At 36.3% G+C, this 20,818-nt stretch overlaps 1 protein-coding gene across 3 annotated transcripts in view; it reads right to left on the bottom strand.

Moving 5' to 3' along the window:
- Positions 1-20,818, bottom strand: part of pxb (putative Hedgehog signaling attenuator pxb) — a 157,759-nt gene that overhangs the window by 65,024 nt on the left and 71,917 nt on the right. For all 3 annotated transcript variants that reach the window (XM_074185972.1, XM_074185971.1, XM_023156701.2), the window contains exon 3: positions 14,128-14,240. In XM_074185972.1, the coding sequence (XP_074042073.1) occupies positions 14,128-14,240 (113 nt within the window). The remainder of the gene's footprint in view (positions 1-14,127; positions 14,241-20,818) is intronic.

Raw genomic sequence — 20,818 nt, 5'->3', positions numbered from 1 at the left:
TCAGAATAGCCCATAGATCAGTACCTAAGATTTGCTAAAGAACTAGTTATTCAAGTGATTGGAAAATAGAATGATCCTTCAATTCAATTCTGAATCTCAAACTTCTCTGAATTTTCCAATTGAGGAATTGTGAAAATTATTCACGGAAAATGAATTTTTTTTGTGATTTTTCTTGTGTAATTCGCCAATCATGAATATTAGACTGCAAACATGCTTTCCTTTTTGACACAAAAAATTATAGGTTTCGTTGAAAGGTCATGTTATGACAAAAATAAATGCTCAATCAATAAAAACTTCTTACTATAGCTTAGTTAGAAGCCGATTGGAATTTGCTGCAGTCGTTTAGGATCCAGGCGAAATCAAACTGAAAAAGTATTCAGAAACTATTATGAGCAAATTTTCATTACCAGAAATATGGTATCTACATCTCAGGAGCACTCGTCCTGTGAACCTTTAGAAAATGAATTCGATATAACTAAACTCGAAGTCGAGCACAAAAAACGCTTCCTTTTTCAAAATATTCAATATAGATTGTTCATTTCTTCTTACTCAACTCCTAAAAATATCACCTTCTACGTCTCAAAATCCTCCACTATATTAGATAAAATGTGTGCCGTGGTGAATAGATTTATACTGAATATAGATATATTCCCCATTTCACACCCCATCCTCAAAGTGAAACTGTATAACTGTATATTACAATATGTACATATTACTGGGCTCATGACTTGCCCCTTGCTATGTTAGTAATAGTTTGTATCTTTTTGTTAAGTTCTAACTATTATGAAGCTATACACTGAGTAACTTAGGTAATTATGAACATATTTTCGTTTTTATTTTTTTATGTAGCTTTTTAGAAAAATAATTTGATTTTAAGTATCCACTATTCCCATATTGCGGTCTAGTAGAATCGCTTATGTCCTTTTTGGTAAGAAAAGAGAATTGTAACTTTTTTATGTTTTTCACCACATTTATTTGTAACTAACGTTACTGCAGTTTCGTGCTATAAGGATATTTTTAAACTTATACATTGAACTAAAAATGATTGATTACATTAGCCCTCATATAACACCACTGTAGGTGATAAAAAAGGTAATTAGCTTGATTGAGTACCTGAATATTTTGTTTACTAGTGACAATGTGGATATGCTAATTCGAAAACCGGATTCCAAATAAATTTTGCAACCCTTCTTGGCATAGTGTGAAATTTTCGTATTGTTTAGATTCGAGAACTTGTAGCTGCATGCTAAGGAATTTCCATATAGGACACGCGACTGCGGTAGACTAAGGACTAAGGACACCATCCTGACGAGCCATGATGAACCCCTCAGTTTCCGACTTCAGCGCACTCGATCCGAGGAAAGCGAAAGTCAGGCGCCTTGATAAGCCAAGGTCTTTAATGTTATTGAAGAAGAACCCATGCATTTGCTTATCCATGTGTTTCCGCAGAAGTGAGGTGATATATGCGGCTTTTATATATGAGCTTTTTGCTAAACGGGTTCCAACTCGATGACAGAGTTGTGGTCACTTCGTTCAGTGTCGGAAACTGAACAGAGTTCATCAGCTGCTCGGGCAGCTGCCTTGAAGAGAAATGCTCTCTCATGGTCACGGACCATGTAGAGAAGGGGATCCGAACTCCTGACGACTTTACAGGCTATATCCAAAACCATTCTGTCATGTAGACATTCCAAACTCAAAAGTCCACGGCCTCCCTGTTGTCGCGGGAAGTACAACCGTGGAACGGACGATTTGGGATGCAAACTTCTATAGAGATGCATCATTGTTCGGGTTTTTACGTCGAGTTGATAGAGCTCCTCCCGTGTCCACTTCACTACTGCAAACGAATAGAGTCAGATTGGAACGGCAAGCATATTTGTTACAGCACATTTTTCTTCCCCGACAGTTCCAATGACCAGATCTGTCGAAGTTTGTGCTGATACTTGCCGTGGAGAGAGTTCTTCACTGCTGTTACCTCTTGTGAATGGCGTTGTTCCATCCTGAGGTAAGTATACGTCTCTCCGGCATCCAAATGGTGTTGGATGCTTCCATCTACAAGCTGCACATCCTCTCCGTAGTCCATTGTCCTCTTTTGAGATGAATCATTGCACATTTGTCTATCCCGAATTTCACACCGATAGCATGCGTATACTCTTCCACCACCCTCAAGGACTGATGGAGATCCTTCTCTCCAGAGGCATGAAGTTTATGATCATCCATATAAATAAATGGGTGAACCAGTGCCTCCGGTTTCCAAGGTTGCCATAATTATACTCTCGAGTATATCTGAGCGCAACGGATAATGGAAATATTGAGATGCAGAAGAAAAGGGACTGAGGGAATCGAACTGAAATACACCACTTCTGAAAGTGACCCAACGTGTTTGGACTCTGGCTTGACAAGATGTTCGCCAGAGTGGTATCAGTTGTTCAATGCATCTCACTATTCTGTCGGGCATCTGAGCAAATGCAAGATGAGCTCATGCGATATTGTATCAAATGCCCTACGGTAATCGATCCAGGCCATAGAGAGGTTACGCTTATATTGTATCGAGTCCTTCGTTACACATCTATCTTTGAGCAGGTTCTCTTCACATCCAGCGACTGCTCTCTTCGACCCTCTCTCTTCGAAAACTCAGTCAACTGCGCCCCGACACGATAGAATAGTCTGCACACTCGCCGTCACGTCAGAGAGCATCACAACAAACTACAACATGATAATGTAATTCCGGCTTAAGCTTTGTCTGACGAGAGAGGAGGAGCCTGCCTTCCGCCGACGTGCGTGATAAAAATGGAAGCTAGAGCCTGGCGCTGTATCACGTTAGGTAACGAACCGGTTTACCCTTCCATAAGAAGTCATCACTTCAATACGTAAAAGATCTATTCAAAAATCCAAAAGATTTTTTGATGTACATTCTGTTTTTATTAATGGAGTAGAAGGATGTAGAAAACCAAGAGAATCAAACAACCGGCTACATAAATATATCACAGAAAAGTCAACTGAATGCTTGTGATTTATTGGAAGATAAACCTGAAAATAAATGAAAAACCCACTTACAGTTCAAAGTAAAAAAAGGTAGCTTCATTCACTGAATTATATTCCAGTTATTCAAACTGCAAAGCTCGTTCGCTGGCGTTTAAATTTTCACGAAGCTGGATATTTTTTCGGCAAAAATGAGGATGTGACGCTGTCACAATGCGAGCAGTCTTCTGGAAATTATCTGAAATACCGGTAGCTATTTCCTCTTGGAAATCATATTGAATTTTGATATTGTTCACACTGCGATGAATCCATTGTTTCATTGATTAAAAGCTTGCCGGATCGAACGGAGTTGAAAAAACTGAGCATTCGATGTCGATGGAATTTTGGAAAATGTCACAGCCGATTCCGTTCTGATTTTTACGTCACTTGAACAAAAATTGATTTGGAGTGTTTTTTATTTCACTATATCCTATTTCACGAATTGAATGGAGAATTTAAAGAATCTTGTCCAGCATCCGTTTACGGAACGATTGATTTTGTTGTCTCAAAATATCCACAACCCTTATACTTAACAGACTCATGATGTGGGTCGATGATTGCAAATCATTGCCAGAGTGTCAGTCTGGTTTTCGCCCTGGTCGAGGATGTGTAGACAATGTATATATACACTGAGCTCAGTGATAAATTTTCATATTAGACATAGAAAACGAAAGCTATTCGCTATTTTTTTTTGACTTCAGAAGAGCTTTTGATTCTGTTGACCATAACTTACTCCGGGATAAATAAGTCAAGATGGGGATATCAGCTAAAATCCTGTGGATAATACAAATGTTGTATTCCAAAACAACTATTCAAATTAAAGGTTCTGGTGGCCTCTCTAAACTATTTGAATTAACAACTGGTGTTCTTCAAGGTGAGCCTCTGGGCCCCCTTTTATTCGCACTATTTACAGCGGATATAGAAACATTCTTCTATGATAACCAGGCACAGGGTGTGAACATTGATGCTAAAGATTCTAGAAAAATATACTACATGCAATGGGCTGACCGTTAATTTACAAAAAAATAAAATTATGCAATTTGGTCGAGGTGGATATGGTGAACCTAATTTTGCTCCCCATTTCAACGGACAACCACTAGAGGTAACAAACAAATATGTTTATCTGGGAGTAACTTTCACCTCGTCAGGGAAAGGGAAAACAGAGGCTATTGGCTCTGTAATCCCTATTTTGTATAAAGCTGAAATCGACACCTGGTATCCATGAGTAAAATTATTTGAATCATTATCAATGAGTGTTATGTTCAACTCCGTTACGGCATGGGGCATTAGATATTTGGAAGCATTAAAAAGAGTACATCTCAGTTTCTGGAGAAGAATTCTTTTAGTACCTATTAATATACCTCACGCAATATAGTACGCAATAGTGGAAACGGGACGAGTTGAACTTGCACTTGATATTTTTAAAATTACCTTAAACTGGCTGCACAAGATTCTTGCCAAGGAAAGTGATCGTTATCCAAGACTTTGTTTTGAACAACAAATAAGATTATTGAATACGACTGATGCAAAATATAATTGGGCACTTCAAGCAAAGCAATTTTTTATTGATGGCGGATCTCTGGAAATTTGGAATAATATGACAGGCATCTGTACAACAAAGATACCTCTGCGGCATCTCGTTACCCTTACATGTATATGTACAATTCGCTAAGTACCTCAACGCAACCTAGCTCATATCTGCTGATAAAGTTACGCTAGTTGCACACACACCGATTTTGGACGGCCGACTTTGTACCGGTCGTCCAAATTCCAATAGTGAACCACAAGTGGGAACGGGACCTGGCATACACGCCGACCGGTGATCGTCGCCGGTAAAATACCGGTGAGCAGCCGTCCACTGCCATTGTATCGCCGGCAGTACCGGGAAGTAGTGGCGTACATGACTAAATACACTCTTGCATACTCACCGGTTTCTTACCGACCATTCCAGTCTCGAATGCTCGATGAAATTGTAGTTACTACGCATTAACTTCGTTTTGGTAGTGCGTGCTAATTGCGACAACAAAGCAACTGATTGTTTGACCGATAAAAATCCGGTGAGTGTGCAAGCACCCGCTACCAATAAAATATCGGCCGATTTTATACTGGCCGTCCAAAATCGGTGTGTGTGCAACTAGCGTTACCTATACAAGTGCACTGTTTGCAATAATAGGCCGAAACTTCATTTCATATCTTCTTCGAATGCCCGATTTACACTGTTATGAAACAAAACAAACAATGCCTTCAGAATTTGGATAAACGTACGCGAAAATTTTTAGCGGGTACGCGGCTGGCCAACAAACCATTAAATTTTAATAGAGGAAAAAACTCTAAAATCCAAGGTATACGCAAGGTCGACGTGTCCCTTAACAAAGTAAATCTTTGATAAACCTCCAGCATATGTTTTATTACATCCCTTTCGTTTCTGCTCACATTGTTGTTTTCCGTTTTAATGATGACTAAATTAAAATAAAATAAATTAATAAAACGAAATGAATACGAAAACCAAAAGAACAATTATTTTTGATTATAATGTGAGCGGGATACGGGAACGCTGACTTCAAGTCTCAATAGGGTGAAAAGTGAAGCTGTTTTGCAGTAATCAGTGTTGCCTGTTGATTGAAAAAAAAATCTGTTTAAAATCTGTTTTCCGTTAACCAGCTGTCGCACCCCTACGAACGACAACCCTCAGAATTCGAAACTTGTGAGAGCTAAGGATTAAAGAGGTCTTACTTTTTAATGTGTGATTCCTAACACTGGCTAGACAATAGCAAGTGGAAATCGATCATTCAGACTAGAGCTTGAACCACCGACCAACACGGCAGTCAATTCGAGTGAGTGAACAAAGCACCCAGGTCGAACCGCCTGGCTACCGATCGAGGAGCAGCTTATTGAAATCTCGTGTGACACCACGTTGTAAAAGAAATATTCTGGTACTACATTGTTAGATTTTTGGATCTGTGTTGGGAGGGAGCACAAAGAACCGTTCCACACTGCTATGTTATTTCTTGTTGGGTTTTGCATCACGTATTTATGTGATAAGTTTAACTTATCTCAAAAATAAATACAGAAATAAATTAAATGTTGTAGATGACTTAAGATTGTATTTAACCAAGCTAGAGCCCAATATTAAACATCTGTGCAAACAGAAACAAGCTCAACCTTCTCAATAATTTTTATTTGGGAATTAAACGCTTTTTGATATTTTTATTTTGTCTTGTTTGTTTTAATGTCTTCAAAATTAAATTATGTATAAATCTCTATATAAATGTGTATAAATATATTTATATAAATATGTATGAAATGTATGAATATAAATTACGTAAGCAATATATCTTTGTTTTTATTTAAATATTTCTAATTGAGTTACACAGGTTAAATCTATAAACTGAATAGAATGCACGATCCCGCGAAACTGAAAGATTCACCTCTTTTTTGAGCAGACCAATTATATGCAAGTTGCATTTGAATTACCTTTCCCATTTCCTCAATTAAAGAAGAATGTTTTCAGGAAAATTAGAAATATTAGTAAGAATAAACTTCGAAAGCTTTTCTATCGAAGTGTAGCAGCCCTGAAAAAACGCACACTGGATGAAGTTACTCATAACGAAAAGAACTCGAGATCCCATGAACCATCACACGCGTAATAGATCTGAGAAATTGATCTCTCAAAGTAATCTGAACAGCAGAGTAGAATTTTAATGAAAACTAAATATAATTTTTCCGGGCCGGTACGAATCCATTATCATAACATAACGAGGAAAACTTCAATTGAAAAAATAATGGAATAGATAAGAACGATCTCTGTGAGACGCTGTTCTACAAGTCCTACAAAGGAAATTAGATTTGCAAATAGAATTATATCCCTTGCGATGAACTTATCTGGCTCTCTAAATGCAAATCTACTCCAAATTTTATGATAGATAAATATTCAAATTCTTGAAGTTGAAGCAGAAGAAGCGGCTGATTAATAGAGATTAAGTAAGCTTATTTTCAGCAAGACCGGATAAATTCTAATCCCTTTTATTATTTCTCAAGAAATATTCTTATGAATGGAAAATCCGAGTCAAGTTCTTTTTGGCAGCCTGTTCATTTCCCACGATTATTTTTCCGAGGAATTTTTTTGTTTGCTAGGGTCGAGTGTTTATATCAGGCAGCTGAATTATTATTGAAACAGAGATTTTATATACAGGTCGTCCAATTATCCCTAATATATGGGATGTGACCTAAATTAAATATATTCAATAAGTTTTCACCCGTGGGTTGACCAATGATTGACTACACTGAAAAATGAAACTTAACTTTATTTCACTTTAAATACACAAATACTTCAACTAAAACTTCAAGTATTATTTGAATGTCTATCGCCTTACTATATCACTTCGCGTACCGCACTGTAACGTCCACTAGACTGTCTCGATATCCTCGTGGCTAGCCTTTTGATATCATAATCGAATGACGTAGAAGAACTTTTGTCCAAGTCCATAGCATTATTCTCGCTGCTTCACGAGTGGTGGGAAATCATCGTGCATTCGCGCGCTCTTAGCTACGTCACGTTTGGTTTAGGGTTACCAGTGGCGGCCGGCGTTATTTTCTTTCGGGTATGATATACAACAATATTAAGTTGTATTCAAATCGACATTTTTTGAAGCAGAATATATAAAAAATGATTTAGATAAGCTAACAACATATCTAATTACATTCCTATTATTAACAACGAAAATGGCTGTTCAATATGTAGAACAAAGTAAGTGAATAAACTATTTATCAAACAATTACCAAAATTGTTACTACGTTTTCAGGATTGAGAAGATATTTTTTTTCAATTGAATGAATTAAATAAATAAATAGATGAAAAACTGAATCATTTTCAAATAAATAATTGCAGATTAAATCAATAAACGACAGTTCCTTGGAAGTAAATTATCATATTTGCGTTATTCATCATGCTAGGAGTAAAAAAATGGCGAAAAACGTCAAAGGTGTCTCTTATTTTTTATAAACAAATGCAGATAACATTCGATTAATGATAGTAACAAATTTGGTGAAAAGCTCATTAATTTTAAAGAGTACAATAAAAATACAATAAAAATGTATTCGAAAGTTCGAAATGTATGATTGTTTTTGTAGTGATTAGAAGTTGATGAAAAAAAAAAAATAATGCATAGTAGGAATTTTGTTTGCAACAAATTGGAGTTTTTTTCCAACACCAAACCGTTATTTTAACACCTCGACATGTGTTTCGATCAACAAGTGATCATTTCCAAAGGTAGGATCAAAACAGTTTTGATCTTCCTCAATTATGATACTTAAAATAGAAATCATTTCTTAACTGATTATTTAGGCATTTGGAATATGAAATGAAACGATTATGAACAAATAATAATTGTTGTTGAGAGAAAAATCGAATCATATTATGAAGACAACAAAATTACAAATTTTTTTGAACTCATATAGTCTATTCGTTTATTCAATACAAAAATGGAAATAAGATGAAGAATATGGAAAAATCATAACAATAAGTCGACTATTCATTTTTTGTTATTATAGTAAACGAAAAATCGAATCTCTTTGACGTTTTATAACGTGATTTTATTGATTATACTGGTAAAAAGAGCTCCACGAAGCGAAACATTTTTTTGAACATCATTTGAATTTTTTTGTGGTCTTCAATGAAGACGCAAGTCTAGTAAAATATTGTCATTTGATAATTACCTTTTTTTTTCAAAAATTCACTTTAAGAATTTTTCTAAGAAAAATTAATTTTTAACAGAATTCAGAATACATCCTAATTTTTATGCATTTTCAAAAATTACTTAATAGTTGAAAGAAGTATTCCTTTGACGTACTCGCTTCGGATACCTAAAATCATCCGCGGAGGCTTATTTTCGGCGTTAAATTAAAATTAATAATGAGAGAAATAGAGTTTCAAAAAGGTGGGGCTTTTTTTGTAAATTTCCTCTTTTTCAAGGAACTTTTTTCAAAATATTCGAATTCTTTAGTTTTCAAAATCTTTAAAAAACCTGAATATATTTTTTTACATCTTGATTTGTTTATCACTTTTGCAGATTTTATGTGCTGACAATGGTTTCAGCACATTTTTCTAGATATCGATTCAAATCGAATGAGCCATCGCACGTATTTTTCCGACCATTATCTTTATTTTTCACCATTTCCAACTTGAGAACTAGACTAGGTAATATATCATGACCATAGCTTCCGTCAATATGGCAAAAATAGTGTACCCAGCCTGTACATTTTGCACATATTTCAGTGAAACTTTTAAGCTTTATTTTTGAGTAAGAACTGGTCAGAAGTCGAAACTAAATCGTCATTGTGAGACAGGGTTAGTTGATTCACAGGATATTATGTACCGATCAGGATGAGAAACCGATTACCCACGAGCGAAAAATTATGAGCACGAGGCGTTAGCCGAGTGCGATAATTCCTATTGGCCCATCCTCGAGGTGCACACTATACTTTTTCTACGACTGACCGTAGAAAGGAATGGTACAATAAATTCGTTTGAGATTATTTATGGCTTTGGATAATACACCATTTAGTCAGTCAGTCAGAACTCAATTGAATGATTCACAAATTGGTGACAAAATTTTCCACAAACTATTTTATTAGGGTTTTTTTGATATGATTATTTACATTTACAGTTTCGTTATTACAATTATTCAGTGTTATTCCGCCGTGGATGTGGACGGAATACGGTCGTATTCTAAATGAGCCATTACCCACCTGCTGTCAAACACCTAATGATTGGTTTGAGATGGAGGAAGTAGAAAAATAAAATCTGAATTCCGAGCAGAACGTATTGCACTCGTTTTAGTTTATTAGCTTACGTCGATTTAATGGAATCTTGCTTGAAAAATGATTTTTTTTTATAATTTCATCAAGCTGTTTCAAAAGATTGTTCGAAATGCGAATCACATATACCTTCAATAAATCTTCTTAATGGGATTTTCTCCTGTTTTACAACAAAATATCGTTTATCTGCAACGAAATACGTTTCACGTATTTTACACGAGAACAACAATAAAGAGATAACAGCCCCTGTCGCCATCTACGAGATATCAACTGAACTGTCGGAATAAATTCAGATAACATAATCAATGGTTCGAAAACAAAGCAAAGCGAGCACTCCACCAGAATATTTAACAGAAAGCCCTACGTCTAGCCTACATTTATCCAAATTATATGGGGTTGATAAGTGGGACGCCCGCAGCGTTAAAGAAAACGTCTCGGAAGTTATTGGTAAGCGGGGAATAGTGGCGAACCAGGAGAAAAAAGAGTGAAAATATGGCCTCAAAGGGCGCGAATCTAACAAAGATATATTCAGTGGGGTGTCCGACACAGAGACGGATTCAGGTGAGGGGTTCAGGTATTTTTCGAAATATATTTTCGATATTCATAAATACAATAAAACTGATTGTTGTCTCTTTGTCTGTGTAACATTAAGTGCTTCATTTATTTCGATCGATTCATAGAAGTTACGTCAATTCAAAAAGGCACGACAAATATTTGTTGGGAAAAAATATTATCAAAATACTCTTCAGTTCCTTCAAGTATATAGTTTGAAAAGGAGTATCTGATATATAGGGTCCTCAGTAACTTCCAAACTTTGACAATTGATAACGGTCATCTTGCTACATGTGTCAAATTATTTGTCATTCATTCAGTGTTTGCCAAATTACCATGGAAGGTGATTGTTTTATCAAAATGAGTATTCTGTTCGGGCAACGTACCGCGCGCTGAGCCTATTTTACGGTCGCCATAATAGTCCTATCAAGAGGACTATTCGCAATATGGTTGATAAATTTGAATCCACTGGTTCAGTAAATAATTGACCAACACCTGTACGTCGACTAAACGCAAGATTTGCCGCTGTCTGTGAGAGTGTGCGGGAGAATCCGAGGCACTCAAGAACTCAGCCTTTCGAAGACCACAACGTAATGAATTATACCTTGAGACTGGGGCCTGCACCCGTAAGAGATTAAACTGATCCATGAACTTGAGGTAAATGACCATAAACAACGACGTATGTTCGCTGAATGGGCTCATTGAAAAGTCATCTTTAGCGATTAGGCCAATTTCTGGATGAATGGGTTGGGTTAGGTTGGCTCCAAAGTGAGTGGGCCTATTCGACCCTTCACCACAACCCTAGTCCTAGTCCGATGAAGCTGCACAGTAAAAAGTATTTCTTTGAAAGAAGATCATAGGTTGCTTTGAAATGTTTATATCTATTGGAAAAACTATTACTTTATGCCAACATCGCCATGTTCCACCAGAAAATCACACTTTTTTCAAGAGAAAAATCAAATTTCTTGGCCTTTCAACGACATCATTCGTTTGATTATATCGTTGCGAAAATGAACTATTTTGAATCAAGAAAATATAATATCATCTCAAAATCCACCTATTTGAAGGGAAAAATAAACTGTTTCAAATCGAGAGCAATATCAACTTGATCTGAACACATAGTGTTTGTTTGAATTTAATACTGTATCCCTTCAAAAAACTCAATTCGTTTATAACAAGAGTTTTGTGAATCTACATTCAAAACTATATTATGATCGATTGAAAATAACAGGAATTTCAATTTGAAGAGAACTGTGGTGCTCTGGTCTTTCTATGCTCCTCTCAAGTGAGAGGGGAGCGGGGAATTCCGTTGTAAGCATCGCGTACGCGCCAGTATGTGTTGGAAAGTGATGTTGATGTGTTGCGATTTTGAGGAGGAAGTGTTCTATGTGTCTGTAGGCAGTGCAATTTCTTTCCGATTATTTTGTTTATACCATAATGGAACAGATTTTACAAGACTGGAGACTTGCACAGTTGAAAGATATTTTCATGGGTAAGTATTATAATTGGATAAAACTCCGATATATCAGTAAGTACCGCGTTATATACGTAGTACCGAAGAGAAAGTGGTAAACTTTGACGGCAACTCTTAATTTTGCCCTCATTTTGCGAAAATTATACCAATGCTCCGTAATTTTTCACAGATGCATTATTTATATTTGCCGAGCTCTGCAAGTAAATATTAATTCAAACTGAAAAATCCTCCACGTTGATTCAAATTTGCCAATCTCTTGTTTTAAACATACATTATATCTTGTTTCAAATAAGAGCATTTCCTCTGAATAAAATTTGATTTTATCTTAGACCGAATTCATTTTTTATTGAAAGATAGAGGTACTTATAGTTTCGACAATAAATTATAATACAATTTCAACAAGTAAATATTTTTTGAATTCCGAAACGTCTTTGCTTTCTGTAATCACTTCAGAAATATTTTTATGTTATACTTTGGGAACAAATTGAATATACCCTACTCAGCTTGAAATTTTTCTTTAGGAATGTAACAAATAGGTGGAAATATTACCAAACTCACTAGAGATGAAATATGAATTTCCAAAAACGTGAAAACAGTGAATGCTGTTATTTAAATAGCGAATCATATTTTTTTAAGTATGTTTGTTTGATCATGAGTTACACTTTTTTAATTGAAACATTTCATAGTTTTCATTGATCCTCTATTTTGAAAGGCAATTTTTCTGTATAGACTTCTGTTCACTTCAAAGGGATTTGAGGTACATCTCATGAGCTGATTATTTATTTCTGATCCAATTATGTTTGAGCACTTTTTAACTTGCTAGGAATCGTATGTTAAATAATAAGACCTCAGACAAGTTTGAAATTTTGAGGGTTGTCAGTGCAGGCGAACAACAATTGGGCTGAATAACGAAATAAATCCAATTAAACTGTGTTTTATTGAAAAAAAATATTTTTTTTTTTGATTAAGTGGCTGCTGTTTTCATATTTTCACCTTTCTATATATTTGAAATAGTGGCTAAGGATGATGTGCTGATTTCTTCTTTCGTTTCAGAATCCAAGTGATGTTCCGTCAATTGTGGACAAACAAAAGCAGAATGCAGAACTTGATCGACGATAGTGATTTTTTCAATGTTATTTACCAGAATGGCATCTAGTTTTAAAAACATCATTTGTGTAAAATTACTAATAAATTAATTCATTTTCTTGTCTGAGTTGTAATGTTGTTTATAGGCTTCGATTTTATTTTATTTGTTAATTTGCAATTTGTCAAGAATATGTCCCTTTTTTATATATGTTTTCTTATTGAATATTTATTTCTATTATTTGTATAACTGTATGATCTCTCAAAAGTGTGCGGCTGGAATATGATATTTAAGCAAAGATTAGCAAAGAAAATTTAGTTCTGTAGTACGTTTTGTTTTGTCAGGATAATATTTATGATTTGCAATCGTTTCAAATGAACCAATCATAATAAGTAATGTATTATTTAATTTCTTTCCTTACCACTTATAGCTGTTCATATTATAGATGAGATACTTTGAATTCAAGTAAGTAAATACATCCAAATGAGAGGTACAGTTTATAAACAGGAATATAAGTTCATCTTTGATGAAGTAAATGAGTTTATTTGATTTACACAAATAGAAGCGTTTCAATGAAAAATGCTTCTCTTCAAAGGAAAACAATTAATTTCCCATACGAAGACATTTAAATAATGTACCAAGTAAACATATCTTTCAAAACCCAAAACAGTTTTGCTTCGAGATTAAATTTTGCTCAGACTAAAGAATGCATACTTACTCCTCCTGAACGTGATTAATTCTATTGAAATTTATGCACAATCTTGCACCAGAACCGGATGAATGGGTACGTGAATAAACAAAATTGTCGAATTTGGAAGATACCAATCCACATGAGATCCAAGAGCGTGAGCTACAAAAGCGATAGGGCATGGACATCTCGCGTGGAAGTGATGTGAACTGGCTATCGAGATCGTGCATTTCGACCCCGTGAGACTTCTTTTTGTGGAGTGTAGGCGGATAAGCCACAAAGCCACAAACCACAGCGGTTCTCAAAGCCTACGGAACTCATACCATCGGTCACATTCAACGTGATGTATGTGCCAGAAAGACCATAAATGAACCAAAACGCGATTGAATTCGCAGGCATAAGGAGAAAATTGATTGCAATAAAAATTTAATTAAATTTCCAGAGAACGATAAAATATTCAATTTCAAAAAGTAATTACTTTATAAATATACTCACTTCCAAATGAGAATAACAGCTATAAAAACTAGGAGTCCAAGAAGCACAGAACACAATACTATCACAGCCGATGTCTGGAAAGATGGACTACTCCGGTAACTTGCATCGATGAGCTGAAACAATAAAAACATGCTATTAGATTTTTAACAAATGACTATGAGAACAGAGAAACATGGGCAATCAACGGTCTGAAGTAACGAAAATTCCGTTTCCGTCCGGTTCAATCCTTGAACAGGACAACATAGCTGGGTTAGATTATTTGCAAGTCAGTTATTGGACAAAAAATGTAACTATTCGGTGAACATTGTCTTCGAAAATATCGATCACATGATGATTATCGAAGGAGTCAACAGATACATTGAAATAATTACAAACAATTACGTTCGTGCTGGACTTATTACAGAAATGGTAGCCAGCTCAGTGAGGTTTACCATGAGATATCATATACATTTCTCTCATAATTAAAATATTTGGTTAAAAATTGAACATCATGAGCATGCTTCATATTGCATATAAGTTAATGAAAATGCGTATTTTTTTATTAAGGAAAAAATGTATTTCTGCTGTTGAATTGAAAATTCCAGAAAGGGAATATTCTATTGTTACAAGCGGAAAATAAATAGTTGTTTGCAGATGAAAATTAATAGTAATCCAAACTAACGTTATTTCAACTATTTATTATCCAAAAACTGTCCACTCTTGGGAGTGGACAGTTTTTGGAAAAGAAAGGTTATGTCTTTCTACTTCTCCATGTTGAGTTCAGTCAGTAACCTCTCTTTCGTTGGTTGTTTGTGATTGTAGTGTATAGAGTAGTGAACCCCAATCAACTGTAGAAAACACTCATAAAACTTTTTAAAAATAATGTTACTTTTATGTTTGTTGTCCGTGGTCTGCAAGTTTCTATGCCTGAAATTTCGTCTACCACTGCGGTTGATATAATCAAAAGCCATGATACAATGGACTTCTGGAATCTATGAAAGCAAAAGTTGAATTTTGATAAATGGGTTCAGAATATGAGAAAGTCATCTCAGAAAATCACGCTTGTTTTGCCGACGTAGATTCGATTATGCATTGATTATGTTTTCACTGATTTGTGCTACAATTAAACTATATTTCCACTTCATTGAAAGCATTTTCACGCTACTATAATCCCCGATTTATCCACACACGTACGACTGCATTTGAAATCATTAACTTTAATGAAAAGTTGTTCCGGCATTAACAAGTTTGTTTATTATTATGTTTATATCGTTACCAGAGTTCCATTAACGAGAGTTTGTGAAACTTTATTGCTCATTTCGTCTCTGCCAGCTTACGTGTTTGGATGTTTATCGAATTTTAAAGAGAATTTCAGTTAGTTAAAACTTCTCGCCACTCATAGCGGGGATAAGTAATAATTTGTAGATCCTACTGAGATATTTCGAAAGCCTTCAATGGCATACTTTTTCTCTTCACTCCCATTTGTAACTATTGAAATCGATTACTAATGGTTCATGTCAATGAGGAAATGAAATGACGGTTTGAAGTGAAGAATTTGAAAAAAATAAGTGGGTATTTGCTGAGCCTTTTTTTAAAGTAAAACTCAATAAAGTAATAAGTATTGTTCAGAAGTATTTTCTCACTTATATTTATGAATGCGTGGCTCACAGTTTTCAGTTAACAGTTATTGGTTTGTACGATATCGATTTATCATCGGTTGTTTGACATTACGACGAAATTCCTAAGAATTATTGGGAAGTTTTCCAATAAAATACAGAAAAAAATCGCATTGGGAAAGTTAAGGAATGAAAATACTTCATCTTCATTATTGTTGTAGTTATTGCTTGAAACAAACTTAAGAGAGGGCTGTAAAAATAGTTACAGTATGATGTAAGTTTTAGAGAAAACAATAGTTGACCGAGAGTTTTATATCCAAGATCAATAATGTTCTTGATCATTTAATAAAAATGTACTGAATGGCAATGGAGAATCTACACCCTTATTTATTTCATGAAGAAATTTAACTTTGGAGCCTATATGACCAAGAGATAATCAGGGAAATACAATAATTTTTCAAAATTTAGAAAAACACCAGCTGCCCATGCAATAAGCGATGATATCAAATGAGATATTATGCTTGAGTTCGAAAAAACCCCGTACTTGTAGTTGAAGACGGCCAATATTCGATAGTAGCCATTAGATAAAAGGAAATACAATGTATCCCTATGTAATGATATCTCCTCCCATAAAAGACGATTTTGATAGAAGAACACATTTTTGTGGACAAATAACAAGACGATTTGATTAGAACACGCTGTCAAAATTATAGCTTATGGTCAAGGAAAAAATCTCGACTGGATGAGGAAAAAGTACTCAATACCCCATGAAATTAGCATCTGGGTGTAATCATTCTTGAATCATACGTGACTCTCGGCACTATGCTCCACTCTCACAATATCAATTACTATCATTGTCCTGATCAAATTAAACCAATGTAATCATTTATTCAAATATGATTGTGACTAAATATCGAAACTTCGCAGAAATGCTACTACAGAAACTCTCAGATTTGATTTGATATTACTTTGTATCCCAATAATTCATATACAGTGCATTTATTTAATGCCCCACCTCCTTTATTTTTAGAACGGGTCGACTCAAAAAATTGAAATTTGATGCATAAATGCTTCATTTTGAAGTGAAATTGACAGACGAAACTTCCAAGATGGCGACTGGACGCCATCTGGGGAAAAATTAAATGGGAAGGGGATCTTGTGATACATCATTTTGAAGCTCCTGACGAATACTTCACAACCCTATAATGTGAAGTCAATATCTTCACCTACTACAAAATGACAAAATATTTGATAATTTCCTGAAGAGAAACACATTGATATCGATATTTCTAAAAATATTCCTTTTTATCTGCCATATGGCAATTCCAACAACACCCCAAACTTACGCCTCTGAGTCAAACCACCTAATGCGTGTAATCAGGGACTATAAATAATTAGAATTTGTAACTGTCAGAGTGCACTGGATTGAACAGGAGCCGTATCTGTTGATAAGGCCGGTTATTCGTATCAAATCGAGCTGTAACAGATAGTGGAAACGTGATTTGTGTATTACTTGATAACGGGAATGAAACGTAATTAATTTCTCTATGATTTAGAGTTGGGGAGTTGCGGAGTTGTGTGCTGCTGCCTACTAATGAGATCCGCTAACTCAGATGCACCGACTGTAGACCGACTACCTCACTTCTCCTAGATTAAATGCGGAAAGTTTGGATATTAGCCTAGACATTTGGTTATCCCGAACTTTGCAATAAGTGGATTAATACCGTATTTTGGAACTGGGGTTTGATATTATTTCCTTACCACAAAAACAATAATTGAAACGAGATGGGAAAGGCTCTGGCTTTGACTTGACTCAACAAGATAATCTTTCATGAGTGACTTTTGTTGAAAGCTGTTTTAAGCATCAATGGGATGAATCTGTATCTGTAGAGTAGGGAGGGTGAGTGTAAGCCCACGCACTTAGGCTACATGTGACCCATTGTACATCCTCCCGAGGAGTTGTCCTCCTAGGTCATCGCCCATCCTGTCCTTTCCAGAAAGATGGACAGGTCGCTGGGAGGTGTTTTGGCAGGTGTAGACCAAGACTCGCCTAACACACACTCTCTTATTGACGATAACTTCGGGCACTCGCACAGGACATGCCTGACAGTCTTATCTTCAAGTTCACAAATCCTGCATTGACGTGTGTCCACTAGCCCCATATTATGGAGGTGTTTCCTTAGTTGACAGTGGCCAGTCAAAAATCCTACTGTAAGGCGTAGATTTTTCCTGGTCATCGCCAGATATTTCTTCGGCGCCAGCTTCCCAGGGTCGCCCAAGGTGATCCTTGCAGGATTACATCCTTTTATTCCATTCCATCTCTCTTCAGGATTGAGCATGGGTGTAACATTTGACTAGTTCCGCAATTGTCGAAGTCATCAGGCCGTGGGTGTCACTGGGTCCTAAAATTCTTATTCCAGCCACTTCCTTGGCTAAAGAGTTGGCAATGCGATTACCTTTACTCCTGTCGCGCCCTTTTACCCACCTCAGGATAATGTTATTATCTACCGAGGCTTTGGCTAAATCTTGGTGGCACTCTAGTACTAGCCCTGAGGTAACACGCTGTCTGTTCAAGGCTAATAGTGCTTGTCTGCTATCAGTGCAGATTGTTATGCAAGGTTCTCTTCAAGCGGCGAATTCATAATGCTCTGAAGAAGGATGAATCTATCAAGGTAAATACCACCTTCTGCGGAGAATTTGAGATAGTGGAGGGAGACAAAGTACCGAAGGAGTACAAGTACTTCACTACTACAAACTATCCCATATATAGAGACACCGCCCTCAACGATTGGTTCGATGAAAAAGTTACAACTCCAATACTCAAAGACCTCGAAGAGTTTTAAGAACGGGACAGTGGCTGGGCGCCGAAAAAATCTTGAACTTGGGTGTGAATATCAATAAGTTCACACCGCAGCTGGGGTCCTCATTAATAGAACTTCCAACTCAAATTTTGCAAAGAAAAGCTTGCGTCAATATTAAAAACGACGATGGAGCCTGCTTCGCTGCTACCTCAGCACTCTATCCTGTGCAGAAACGTGCTGATCGTACTTTATCATATCCTCATTATTCCAGCGTTCTGAAATTGAAGGGTATACAGTGGCCGATGACTCAAGTAGATTCCGAGATTTGAAAAACAACATTGCCAGAAATTCCTTTCTTGGTTATTCCTTTTGTGGCGATTGAGATACCAGCGAGTTCTGTTTGGACCACACTGGTATTTCTTCCAATTCCCCACTTAATCCTTAGGCTTAGTGATCTGGAGTACACTCCACATCCTGAGCCTTCTTTGATTTTTGAGCCGTCTGTATAAATACGTATTTCATTTGTATCATCAATGGGAAGAAATTCAGTTGATGCACCTTTTTTCTCCACTCATTCTTTCTTGGTACTGCTGAACCCAATAATGAGTCGACACGTCAAATGAAAAAACTCCAGTCGCCATATTATGCAGCTTGAAAAGTGGTGTGGGAAAGCGTTTTTTGTTTCTTGATATATTTTCAAATATTACTTCAGGAAATATCTCAGGAACTAATGAAAGTTTTTGAACTTTGAAAGCTCATTCAAATGTGCTCTGAAATGTTCAACTTCTTTACTAATTCAATTGACTCTGTATCTCTCATAGAGAGACAGTGAGATAAGTACCAAAACACCTAAAGATGTTGCTGAACCAAAATGCTGATGAATCAGTCAATCAATTTTTAGACAGTATCGGAAACTGTCAGCTAGATACATTGAAAAAAGTATATATGTATGAGAATCAACGTACATAAAAACATATACAACATATATATACATATACACTATCTCGTTTCGAATGAATAATAAAAGAATTCCCCCATTTTAATTAAAAAAGTTTTGTTTCAAAAACGTCAATCATTTTCGTTCAAATTCAGAAATATTGTTTATATTTTTCAATTCCCATGTGATGTGCTGGAAACTTCAGGACCGGCTTTTACTCGAGACAACGAAAATCTAGGAAAAGGCGATTCATCAGACCATCTTGGTCTGATGAATCCTATTCAAAGAATGAGCAGAAAGTGGAACTGACCTGGGAGTGGTAGTGGACCTGGGAGAATCAAAATCATTGATGCCGAATCGGATCAGAAAATAGGTGGAAAATATAGGTGGAAAAAAAATCTGCACTGACAGCAGACAAGGCCTATTAGCCTTGAGCAGACAATGTGTTACCTCAGGGATAGCACTAGAGTGTCGCCAAGATTTAGCCAAAACCTCGGTAGATAATAACATTATCCTGAGGTGAGTTGAAGAACACGACAGGAGTAAAGGTAATCGCATTGCCGACTCTTTAGCCAAGGAAGCGGCTGGACTAAGAATCTTAGGATCCAGTGGCATCTACATTGTTACAAATGTTACAATGTTACAAATATTACACCCATGCTCAATCCCTAAGGAAATGGAATGGAATCAAAGGATGCAATCCAGGCTCACCCTGGGCGACCCTGGAAAGCTGGCGCCGAAGAAATATCTGGCGATTACCAGGAAAAATCTACGCTTAACAGTAGGATTTCTGACTGCCCAGTGTCAACTGAGAAAACCCCCTCTATGATATGAGGCTAGTGGACACACCTCTATGCAGGATGTGTGAACAGGAAGATGAGACTGTGAGGCATGTCCTGTGCGAGTGCCCGGAGTTATCGTCAATGAGAGAGTGTGTGTTCGGCGAGTCTTGGCCTACACCTGCCGGCAGGATGGGCGATGACCTAGGAGGACAACTTCCCGGGAGGATGTACAATGGGTCATATGAGGCCTGTGCTGTGGGCTTACACTCACCCTCCCTACTCTACATATACAGATACAGATAGGTGGAAAATATATCTGGGAATACTGAGGGAACAACTTTCAGAAAAAACCGTTCAAAAAATCAAAAAACTGCTCCAACAGGGAAGCTCCACATAGCACAAATAACGGAATCCTTACCTGCAAGTTATGCAATAAGGGGGCAAAGACATTTTGTCATTTTTTATGCGAATGCAAGAGACACATAATAAGGCTTTCTGATGAAATGTTTGGAATTCAAGGGGAACAAGATATTTAGGAATGAGTATCAATGAAGATAAAAAAAATTCAATGGGCTC

Source organism: Leptinotarsa decemlineata, unplaced genomic scaffold (assembly GCF_025532065.1).
Source record: "Leptinotarsa decemlineata unplaced genomic scaffold, Ldec_3_MD MMD2_tig00078422_RagTag_RagTag, whole genome shotgun sequence".
Taxonomy (NCBI): domain Eukaryota; kingdom Metazoa; phylum Arthropoda; class Insecta; order Coleoptera; family Chrysomelidae; genus Leptinotarsa; species Leptinotarsa decemlineata.
This window is presented reverse-complemented; position numbering and strand designations above follow the sequence as displayed.